Here is a 12820-nt window from a genome sequence, read left to right on the forward strand (position 1 = left end):
AACAGATTTATCTCTGCTCAACATTAAAACTGGAAATTAGAACAAATTTAATCTGTGTAGTCTACAAAGAATCAACAGAAAAGACCCAAAGCCAACCTAAGCTGTTCTCTTTTATCCTCATTTCATGATACCAGAGTCTCTGACATGGACAGCTGTTTCCATACCAGCTCTTCCCAAGTGAACTATGCTAGAGCTCACTCCCAGCTCTAGAATTGGCAAGATGAGGTCTATCACAACCCGTGCCAGCTATGACCCCAAGTAATTGCTTCTGAAACAATTCCCCACTTCCTGGCACTGAAATCAGTGTTATGGCCTTGTCCCCAAGCTATCTCAGTTTCTATTATTGTATTATCCTGGCAACCACATACTGAAGAAAGGCTAATTTTCAGACAAACTCCTCTCACTCCCAACCCAAAGTTCTCTCTCTGCAGTTCCCAGAAGCAGGCCACGAACGGTGCGTGTCACCCAGAATAGTTTCTCACTTTTGTTGTTTAAAATACACAGCACACCTGAATCCCTGAAATCCTCTAATGTCAAATCATCATCCAAAGACCAGTGACAATTTTTCCAGCCACATATTTCTGAGTACCACACCTGCTTACATAGGTTCTCCTGTGTTTACTAACACAGCTGCATCTCTTTCAGAGGGAAGTGGGCCAGAGTGGGGCTATAATCACCCAGAAGCTCCTCTCTTTCTCTAGAGTGAACATGATGTAGTGGGCTTAAAGTCAGAAAACTTCTGGCTTTCAAGCCAGTCCCTGCATCTATACGCTTTAATGTGACAAATTTCCTCATCTGGAACATGGGAAGGTAAAAAGGCCTCATCTTTACAGGCTGGTGGGAGGATAAACTAACATAAAATGTTTCATGGAACAAGTGAGTTTCTGTTCCCTTCCCTATAGTCTTTGTTGTCATTTACTTGATAGTAAGAACATGAACCATACCACCCCTCAATATACACATGGGAAGACCAAAGGGCTCTGAGAATTCTGGCAGAGAACAAAGAGAACTCTAAAAGGATTCTGGCACCAACCTGCTGGTCGCTTGGTTAGATTGAGACAATCTGCATGGTAAACTTTGGGGCAGCCTGGCTTCTTACAAGAGACGAGCTGGCCAGCATCCCCACAGCTGAAACATTCATCCTCTCGCTCCTTTGTGACTTCACCCTGGGTTCTGCGCTTCCCCTGTTGCTTCTTCTTGAATTTCTTTGACTTTTCCTCTGTGGCAATGGGTTGATTCTAGAGGTCAAATATTGTTGACACATTAGTTGTATGATCTTGACCAGGTTAACTAATCTCTCTGCACTTCAGACTCTCCTCCGGAAAGACAGTCCTCACAGACTATTGTGAAGATGAAAAGAAAATGCAGAAAAAGGCACAGGGCATATCACTGGTACCCAATAAATGGTAGCACTAAGTGTATCTGACATCAACTACTCCTACCACCTGAGTGCAATAAAAGAGAAATATGCTGCTTTATGTTGACACACAAGGCTGGTATTAAAGATCATCCTTTAATGATAACGTTTTATTTTTATTCTTAAGTTTGTCTAATTTCAAAACTAAGGAAGACTTCTCTGGGTCACACACATTTCTAAATTTATTCAACAAATCTTCACCGAGCTCTTCATATGAGCCATGTTCCAGCAAGACACAGAAAGCTAATTTGTGGTCTTTGCATTTTTATCTACATCAGTTTAGGTTCATATCCACCACTTGCCAAGACAGACCCTGGAGCAGCCAGCAGGTCTACTCTGTGCTCCCTGCAGCCCACATGCGGCCACCAAACTGCATCGTTTTATCACATTATTTACCTTGGCCTAGAAACATCCAGGACCAATCCAGTTTATTGCCAGCCCACAGTGATCTCCTCCCATTTCTAAACTTCTGTTCTCAAATTTCTCTCTCACTGATTCACCTGTGAAGTGCTACACAGACCTTAAGGATACAGAAACAGACATCCCAAGTACACCAAACACCATTAAATTCTGTTACTATTTTAATTTACAGGGACTAAATCCACTGAATACCTTAAGAAACAAGACCATTTAACCAACCAACAGAACAAAAAACAAGATCCAATATACATTTTCTTATTTAATAGATAAAAGAATAATTACTGGGTGTTCTTCATGTATTATAGGTCAAAATGATCCTTTTATTAAATAGTTTCATGCTAATTTTCACTTTTCAGTTCTTAATGTTGACTTCACTATCAAAGATGTATAATAAGAAATACCCAATTGGAGTCACCGTGTACTTTGTATCAAAGTTAAACTTCAATTTTCAGCATGCTGTTACTTATGATAAGAGAAACTCAGGAAGCATTCAGATATTCACCTATTATGATTCATCCAATATATAAAAACTTTAACAGTCATTGAAAATGATGGTTAATAAAATAATGTAACAGCAAGAAAGTATTTTTAAATAATATCTATGAATTATAAACAACTTTTAACAGATATAGAATTATAATTCAGTTAACTTATACATAAAAAACAGGATATAAGATACAATAAAGTTTATACTCTGTTACATGGCACATGGTTAAGATTAAGGGTTCTTATACGTACACACTGTTATTCAGCTATACCTCAATACAAAATAAAATGTTAAAAAAAAAAGATTAAGGGTTTTTAAGAAAAAAATAAGGGTCCTATGTTTATCTACAATCTTATACTACATTTAGAATCTAAAAATTCAGTATCAGATTCTCTAACATCTTTAAAAAGAAAGACACAAAGAGAGACTGAGAATCTAAGTAGTTTCTGAGCAAATGTAAGATAGACTAAGACCAACAGAGATATGGGAAGTAACCTACCTTACAGATTCCTATTTTACATCTTTTTTAGCTTCAAAGGTATCATTAATTAGAAGTCAGATTACTCAAAACACTTCAACAATACCCAAAGACCTTCTCTAGTGTATCAAACTGGTTATTAGAATGCTTAAATTGCCAGTGTCCCTACTGACAAATATTCAATGTCATCATTTCAAACAGACATCTTCTTAAATACTCAGTCCTGCCAACAGGTTAGGGAGAAATGACCACACCATTATCCTTGATGCAAACGTTTAACAGGTACCTTTGGCCTTACACCCAAAAAGCCACTGCAGTTTGGGGCTCCACATTTGCAAACGGTCTTTCCATTCCCAAGACATTCTAGATTGTAGTTGAAGGTAAGTTCAGTGCCTGCATAAGAGACCATGAAAATATTAGTATCAATAGTTTTAATTACAATAGTTCTGTATTAACCACAAAGGATAAAGACTTCCAAGAGAAAAGGTTAGTTTTTAAGAGGAATAAAAGGGCATATTAACTTTAATCCCACTATATTAGTAACATATTAATGAATTTGAATCTAATAACAATATTAATCGACTAACATAACTGCACAACAGAAAAACATGACCTAACAAGTAATACTTAAAACAATTTTTATCATCGAGGTGTTACCCAAGTTGTTTTGAATTTTTTTTCTAACCATTCAGATTCAGATTATATTATTACCAAAAACAACAAAATGCGATTTATGCACTGATGTGCCAGGCACATCAGTGAAAGCTAACTGTGAAGGAAGCCTGTCTGTCATCTGTCCCAAAGTGAGCATCTTACCTGGCAGCACTCGAGAGCCAAGTCAATACAGAATAGTATCAGGAACTCTAGACAACAAGACCTAAGCCCTGGCTTTACATCCCAGTTACACCACAGTCTACCTGGGTGAGCTGAGCCTGAGAGTCCATTTGTTAAATGCAGATAACAATCTTACAAGCTTACTGATAATGACATAATGCACACAGCAGGAACTTGTCAACTTTAACAGGAGATTTACAAATTTAACATACAAAAATTCCCCTTTTTCTCGTAAGTGCATTTCATCAAAATTGAGAGCAAATAAATCACACAAACATTCAAAATCAAAGTGTGTTAGGGAAAGCCTAACAAACGGAAGAATTTTACAGAAATACACAATGAGACTGTCCCTGGGTAGGGGTAATGGCTTACCGTTAATGTACAAAGTGATAATTGTTCAGTTAAAACTGTCAAAACTGAGGAAGATTTCCCATTGCAGAATGATATATCCTCTATCAGTGAGATTAATTAATATAGGTTTTCATCTAATATTGGAAAGAGATCATTATTTCTTAAATTTGGTTGAGTAAATTATAAAGCAGCCAGCTTCTATTTAGGAATCTGAATGGTACGAATGCTAGAATTACTTGTGGCCTGGTAAGAGGTTCACATTGTGAAGAGCCTGGAGGAACCAAGACTGACCAGGGTGTCAGCAGGTCACATCTAACCTCTCACACCCACTGTGAACTTACTGGACTGAATGATGGGTACTTTTATTCACACTAACCTTTTTAAAAATTTTCTGACTATATAGCTGAATTTTCACAAATTTAATGGGCTTACAATGCAACTCAACCAAATACACAAGTATAAGAGCAGGATACTTGTTATTACCTGCTGCTCACTCAGCATCCACTACACAAACAAAACTACAGGAGGGGGTTAATCAGAAGGTATCAGGGTGCACACAGGCAAGCCATTCTAGAAGAGTCCAAAATACAGATATCTGCAATGTCGGGGGAGAACAAAGGGCACTGGACTTCCCTGGCTGTCTGTCTACAATGCGGGAGACCTGGGTTCAATCCCTGGGTTGGGACGATTCCCTGGAGAAGGAAATGGCAACCCACTCCAGTACTCTTGCCTAGAAAATCCCATGGATGGAGGAGCCTGGTGCAGGCTACTGCCCATGGGGTCGCAAAGAGTCGGACATGACTGAGTGACTTCACTTTCAAACGGCACTGGAGAAGAGAAAAACAAGGAATGAGAACAACACATGGAAGATACCCCTGCAGTTTGGGAGGACAGGAACAAGGTCAGTCAGTTCCCACACAAAGCTAGGAGCAGAGAAATTTGTGGCTGCACAAGGTAGAACAGGCTATCCCCACAGACAGAGACTAAAGTTTGAAGTGGAAGTGTGGTAGTAAAAGCAGTCAGGACAGAGATAAGCACTGAAGGCATATGACTAACATTTGAGTAATTAATACAGAGGAACACTGCCCCTTCTTCCCCTAGGGTGATTAGAGAGAAAAACAGACAAAAGACTGAGAAAGAGATAAGGTCAAAAAATGCAGATAACACAGGTATGATAACAGTACTTTTGTAAGGACTGGATTTCCCTGATGGCTCAGACAGTAAAGCGTCTATCTATAATGCGGGAGACCTGGGTTCGATCCCTGGGTTGCAAAGATTCTCTGGAGAAGGAAATGGCAACCCACTCCAATACCCTTGCCTAGAAAATCCCATGGATGGAGGAGTCTGGTGTCCATGGGGTCACAAAGAGTTGGACACAACTGAGCAACTTCACTTTCACTTTCACTTTGTAAGGATTAAATAGCAAGCTTGGAACAAAGTTTGGCATCTGATAAATAGTAGCTCTTAACAGCATTCAGTTGATAATTACTCTTACAAATCAGAAATCTACCCAATTTACTCTGAAGCCATCCATTCTAAAAACCTGATACACGTTATGATTTTAAAAATCAGTTTCATTTAGTCAGCAGAACACAAGTGCACAGTGATGCTCAAATAGTGTTACTTTCATCATTAAATACCTTATATGAAGCAATGCAAAACAGGAGAAAGAACTGGTGGCTCAATTTTAAAAATAGGAAAACTGTCAAATTTTAAAATTCTAAAGAGCCTAAAAGACTCCTGGGCAGCAGTATATTCAAATTAAAGAGAAAAAATATATAGGGGAGGAGCGGGGGGAGAAGAAAGGAGAGGTTGTCTACAGATGAAAACAAAGGCAATAGACAAAAGGCTGACCAAATTACTCTTTATTTTGATTAGTGCTTCTTGAGGTAAACATGGATAACACTGACTGGGCTCATGTAGGATTTCCACTTTGAGAATCACTGGACTATGCTACTGTCAATTATGAACTGCCCAAGCCGAGAGTTGCCCTCCAAGGTGCAACAACAGCAAAGCCAGAACTCAGGGTAATAACCCCGCAGCGGTTGCCCGCTGAGCATAGGGTGGGCACCCAGGGGCGCGGGGCCGCCACGTGCTCCACCAGTAAAGTCTACTTTGATGAGAGGAAAAAAAACCCTACTCAGGCCAGTCTCATTTTGAGGTGGGAGTGGGGAGGGGGTAATAGAGAGAGAGAGACTGTGTGCGTGCACACATGCTCAGTCTCTCAGTCGTGTCTGACTCTGTGCGACCCCAGGGACTGTAGCCCACCAGGCTCCTCTATCCATGGGATTCTCCAGGCAAGAGTACTGAGTGGGTTGCCATGCCCTCCTTCAGGGGATCGAACCTGCATCGCTTATGTCTCCAGCACTGGCAGGAGGATTCTTTACCAGTAGCACCACCTGGGAGAGTGATCTTTAAATGCTTTGCTAGTATTCCTGCAAAAACTTACTTTGAAAAATTAGGTATATCCTTACACTCAAACTTTACATAAGTCTAAATATTAAAAAAAAATTTAGAGTGTGTCATATAATATGTTTCAGAATTTTCATAAAAACCTTGACACTAAATATTAAGTTGCTTTAATTTATGAAAAATATACATCATATAAGTTTACATTCAAACCTCTCAGCCTTACCAGATGTACTTTCAGTTTAACTAAACATCTGAATATTGTGCTGAACACAACAACCTCACTTCTTCACTCTGAACTCTCAGAGGCATGGGCATCTAGGGCAGCCACAACATAAAAGTGCATTCTCCAAATGTCCAGTTCTTTGACACCCAAGAGGTGAGGTATTTTTTTCCCCTTAGCTTTGGGCTCATAAACCACAAAATTCAGATGGGTGAGAGGTGGCTATTTGGTTTACAAAACGGATGAAAGTCAGCTGTGAAAGGAGACCTTGGCTGCTGATGATTTTTAAGGCAGCCCAATTTTTATGGAGTTCATATAATTTACAGAAAGGTCTGGAAATTTATTCCTTTAAAACCATACAGTGAATTATCTGGCACTTCAGTGGTTAGGACACAGTGCTTTCAATGTCACGGCCCCAGGTTCAATCCCTGGTTGGAGAGCTAAGATCCCGCAAGCTACATGGTGCGCTTGGGAGAGCATGCCCAAACCATCATGCTAAATAAAATTAGTCAGTCACAACAAAACAAGTATTATATGACTGCACTTACATGAGATTCCTAGAGCAGCTAAAAAATCAGACCCAGAAGGTAAAATGGTGGTCACTAGAGGCTAGGGGAGTGGGGAAAGAGGGAATTTTTGTTTAATGGGTATCTTCAGTTCAGGAAAAGAAGTGCTGGAGATGGACGGTAGTGACAGTTGTACAACAATGTGAATGGACTGAAATGCCACTGAACGGCACACTTTAAAATGTCTACAATGGTAAATTTCAGGTTACATGTGTCTTACCATTCTACCACCAGTAAGAACAGACCTGGTACCCGCAGGTACCCGCACAAGATAGTCTCCTTGTGTCCCCAGGGGTTTGCAGCCTCATTTTGGATTACAGGACAAATGGGGTTTTTAGATAATAAAAACTGGTCCTAGTCCTGGTTCCAAAATCCTTAAATGAGTCTTACCTGCTTTAATGTCACTCAGGGCAAAAAGGCCAACCCGGGTGTCTCCATTGACAGACCACTTCTGTGTTTCACAGTTAGGCTGGCAGCAATGATTCATGAATCGAGCATAGTTTCCTTTGGGGCCAGCATCAATAATCCGGTCCTAGAATTCCAAGAGATGCTGTTCAGCAGACCTCCACTATTACTGAGTAAAATTAGAGTATTTAACAAGCTGGAGTTCCTATTGGTAAACTTTGACTCTTCCAGAATGTAGTGCCTAGACTAGCACTAGTATCACCACCTCGGAATCCACTAAGAACGCAAAGTCTTTGGTGGCACTTCAGAGGCAACTAAAGCAGGACCTCTGAGGCCCAGCAATCTATGTATGTAGCCCTCTAGGTGGTTAGGATTATGGTGAAGCTTGAGAACCACCATCCTAGAAGCAGTAGCTTCTTGTTTCCTCTTCTGAACCCTGGCTATACATTAGTAATCACCTAAGATTTTAATAATGACATCCAGACCTAATCCCAAATGATCAGAGGATCATTTGAGCTGAGGATCTCACAAACCATCAAAGTACAACTGGGTAAATACAAAGTTTCACACTAAGAAAAGTCTATTATAACAGCTGGGGACAGGGCGAAACCTAACAGAACCCAATACTCACGGACAGAGAGAAATCTCCGTGTACACAGAAACAAAATGCATTAGGATGCCAGAATTAGAAATAAATCCCATAAACAAAAAGGTCCTACTATATACAGCACAGGAAGCTATATTTAATATCTGGTGATAAATCATAATGGAAAAACATATGTATATGTATAATTGAATTACTTTGCTGTACAGCAGAAATTAACACACCATTGTAAATCAACTATACTTCAATAAAATATTTTAAAAATAATAAATTTTAAAAAAGAAAGATGAAACATGTTGGAAATGACATATGGCGGAAAAAAAATCCCAAATATACTTCTAGACACCAATAAAACCCAACTCATCAGAAATTCCAATAATTGGATAGCTGACTTGGGTTTGTAAGATGAGTTCTATAGTCAATTTTTATGACTTTCTCAATGTACTAACTAAATATTAACAAATCAGTGTTTCAATCTGTAATATAAACAGTAAAATAATTATTATTTACTTTTCTGGCTTCAAGTTTTAATCTTATAGGAAAAACACTAAAAGAACTCATCCCAAACTTATGTTGGACAGTTGAAAAGCAGTTTTAGTGCCTTTTGCCCATGGCTGTACAGCTAGAAATGAGTACCCTTATCCAACTCCAGGACCTTAATCCCTATGAACCTGGGGGAAAGACACTGCTTTACGCAGTGTATGACATGCCTACACAGAATAGCTGGGACAACACTGATTAAACCAAGCTTATAACAGTGGGAATAGCACTTTCCATTACTTACTTTGTCTAGAGTTAGCATATAAAAATTAGTGATATCATGTTCTTGGGCGTAACGGATTCGAGCTCTGCACTCTTCTTCATCTATTAGCTCACCCACATATTCATTCACAAATTCACCCTGGAACGAGAAATGACTTAAATGGCAAAGAGTGCCAACTGTGTTCATAGGTATACCTTATTTTTAAAAAATTAAAGAAAGTAACAGATTCACAAAAGCTTCCCTGGTAGCTTAGACAGTAAAGTGTCTGCCTGCAATGCGGGAGACCTGGGTTCAATCCCTGGGTTGGGAAGATCCCTTGGAGATGGAAATGGCAACCCACTCCAGTATACTTGCCTGGAAAGTTCCATGGATGGAGAAGGCTGGTAGGCTACAGTCCATGGAATCACAGAGAGTCAGACATGACTGAATGACTTCACTCTGTACTTGTGTACTTAACAAAGGTTGTGGCTCAGATGGCAAAGACTCTGCATGCAATGCAGGAGAACCAGGTTTGATCCCCAGATCAGGAAGACCCCATGGAGAAGGGAATGGCTACTCCAATACTCTTGCCTAGAGAATTCCACGGACAGAGGAGCCTGGGGGGCTATAGACCATGGGGTCCCAAAGAGTCAGACAGGACTAAGCGACCAACACTTTCACTTCACTTATTCAAGATAAAACATAAATATGATGCTTCAACTATTAAATAATAAGAATGATCTCCTCACCCCTACCACAGCCAACAGCAGAAAACTTGGAATTTACCTTAAGATCAATCAAAATGGATGTAAGTAAACTAAAGCTCCACTATAATGGTTAATCCCTTTACCTGTCTAAGAACCTAAAAGTCAATTTCCTGAACTATATTCTTTTTTCATGGAACATGGCCTGCCTACTGCCCATCCACATTTCACACCGCTGTCCTAATGATTCACTATACTACGGTCATACTGGTTTTCTCATGTGCTGTCCCCTCTACCAGAAATGCTAAAATATTCCACCAGCTTAAGCCAACAACTATTTATCTTTCAAGTCTCAATTTAAAATATTCTCAGAGATAAGCTAGCTTCAGGCCCTTCGTCACATGCCTACAGAACCCTTTGTGCTTCCACAGTGAGTGATTACTTGTTCAATATCTCTCTCCATCTATAAAGTAAACTTCAGGAAAGTATGGAACATGTCTTTCTTACTGAACACTGCATCACACAGCAACATGCCTGGCACAAAGGAGACATACAATAGTTACTCAGCAAATGACTAAAAGAGACCAACCAACTCATATTCACCTCCTTTCCTAGAAATAAACTTCAATAAAATTCTTCAGAAAATATAACCAGGATAAGACTTATTACATTCAAATGTCAAATATGGTTTATTCCACTCAGAGACTGTATAATACTGTCTATTTATCAGAAATTTGTAGGTCCTTCCAAGGTTCAAGTTGAAGATGCTACTGCATTTTCGTTAGAGAAGACCTAATCCTCTTTCCCTTCATGTTCTATGAACCCAAACCTATTTTTCTCTCAGTAAAAATAAACTTTATTTTATTAGTTGATGATTAACACCTGTATCATACTCTTTCTATTCTCTTAACTACAAGTTCCATGATTTCCACAAATGAGTGGACAAAACCATGGTATCTCTATGAATTTCCCTCATTTTTTTCATCCTCATACATAATGAACATGATCAGTAAGTGAACTTCATATAGAAAAGAGACCACCTATTCTACAAGTCTCTAAATTTTGGAAGGATATGGCAAGACATTATAAAAAGGCTAATCCTTACACTTTATTATGTTCCTCCATGACCGATTTTCTCATATTAATCAGAAAAATTACTTGTATTAAGCAATTGCAAAGAAGGAAAAAAAACTGAAGATGAAGTCTCCTCACCTTTTTAATGTCTGTTTTTGTTCGGAGACCCCAGCCCCTCTGTAACGTGCGGAAAATTTCCACCTCTGGGTACTGGCGCTTGGTAAAGCACTGGTTCTGGCAGCGGCCTCCCGCAGGGCACACTGTGGGGTGGCACTCGTACAGCAGCATGCGGTTGATGCACTCGGAGTCTATGCCGCAGGGGTTCTCGTCCGTGGCTTTACAGTTGCAGCGCGGGATCTCAGACAAGTCTGCAGTGAAGATCTGCACCCTGCCAATCGGGCGGTTCACCTGGAGGAGAGACGGACACAGCAGCGCATCAGGCAAGCCAACGCAGGACAGCTCAGCACCTGTGAAAGGCAGGTTTCTCTCAAGCTGCACACCACACTTTACATGGGTTTGAATTATCAAGATTTAGCAGGATTATTCATAACATACAACTCAATGTCCACCAGTACATGAATGGATAAGCAAAATGTGGTAAAAATGACGGAGTATTATTCAGCCTAAAAATGAAGGAAATTTGACACACAATGCACAACATGGATAAACCTGGAGGATATTATGTTTAACGAAATAAGTCAGTCAAAACAGACAAATACTTGTACCACTTAGATACAAAGAGATAATGGCAATAGTTATACACATGAATGCATTTAATGCCACTGAAATGTATAGTTAAATATGGTTAAGATAAACAAAACTTTACGTATCTATATTTTTACCACAATTAAAAAGGCGAAGGAAATAAAAATTTAGGCAGTTTGATATAAAAATAAAGCCTCACTCAATACATAAAATATAAATACCACAAATTAAAAAAAAAAAAAAAAAAAAGGAAAATCATCTCTGGGCTACCCCAGTGGCCCAGTGGATAAGAATCTGCCTGCCAATGCAGGAGACATGGGTTCGATCCCCAATGTGGAAAGATCCCACATGCCACAGAGCAACTAAGTCCATGCACCACAACTATTGAGCCTGTGCTCTAGAGCTGGGAGCCACAATTACTGAGCCCACGTGCCACAGCTACAGAAACCGACACAGCCTACACCCCATGCTCCAAAACGAGAGAAGCCACCGCAGTGAGAAGCCCTCACACTGAAAGCAAGAGTAGCCCGTGCTTGCCCAACTAGAGAAGCCCATGCATAATGAAGACAGACAAAAGCCTGCCTAGCAACGCAGACCCAGCACAGTCTAAATACACATTTAAAAATAAATCATTTCTAAAAAATTCATAATTTCAAGTCTGGGTTCGCCTGGTAGCTCAGTGGCAAAGAAACCGATTGCCAATTCTGGAGACAAGAGTTCCATCCTTGGGTCGGGGAAGAATCCCTAGAGAAGGAAATGGTAATCCACTTCAGTATTCTTGCCTGGAAAATCCATAGAGAGAGGAGGCTGGCAGGCTACATACAGTCCATGGGATCACAAAACAGTCATACACAACTGAGCAACTAAACAAGAGAAGTCAACTGTAAATTTGAGTTTCCGCTATTGCCACATGGTGGTGCCACGTTAGCTGCTATATTGAAAAAAAAAAAAAATTCACCCTTCTCAAGTGGTAAATCTTGAAAAAACATGAAAAGGTCTCTGAGTAATTGAGTTCCAATATATGAAGATTTATTTTAAAACTGACTATCACAACTTGAAATCTTTTGAACAGACTACAGCAATGTCACCTAAGCATTCATTTTTAGTGGTGCTAGTACTGAATATCCAGTGCGGTAAAACAAAGGCCAATTGCTGTGGTACTGAAGCCATTTGATACTAACAACAGTGTTGGAAAAAAGTAGACATTCTCTCTATTCTCAACAGAGAGAGATTTGTGCACTATAAGAATGAGTCCTGGGGACTTCCCTGGTGGTCCAGTGGGAGACTCAATGCTTCCAATGCAGGGGTCGGTAGTTCAATCCCTGGTAGGGGAATTAAGACCCTACATGTCCAGCTCCAAAGCTAGGGGTGGGGGATTCGGTGTCTGGGATTAGCAGATGC

General features: G+C 39.9%; 1 protein-coding gene across 5 annotated transcripts in view; it reads right to left on the bottom strand.

Annotated features, from left to right (window-relative positions):
* Positions 1–12820, bottom strand: part of NSD1 (nuclear receptor binding SET domain protein 1) — a 147822-nt gene that overhangs the window by 7084 nt on the left and 127918 nt on the right. For all 5 annotated transcript variants that reach the window (XM_040240475.1, XM_040240477.1, XM_040240474.1 and 2 more), the window contains 5 exons: positions 10853–11122; positions 8979–9095; positions 7576–7717; positions 3089–3195; positions 1034–1238 (listed from right to left, as the gene is read on the bottom strand). In XM_040240475.1, coding sequence (XP_040096409.1) covers positions 1034–1238; positions 3089–3195; positions 7576–7717; positions 8979–9095; positions 10853–11122 — 841 coding nt within the window. The remainder of the gene's footprint in view (positions 1–1033; positions 1239–3088; positions 3196–7575; positions 7718–8978; positions 9096–10852; positions 11123–12820) is intronic.

The sequence above is a fragment of the Oryx dammah genome, unplaced genomic scaffold (assembly GCF_014754425.2).
Source record: "Oryx dammah isolate SB20612 unplaced genomic scaffold, SCBI_Odam_1.1 HiC_scaffold_5, whole genome shotgun sequence".
NCBI lineage: Eukaryota > Metazoa > Chordata > Mammalia > Artiodactyla > Bovidae > Oryx > Oryx dammah.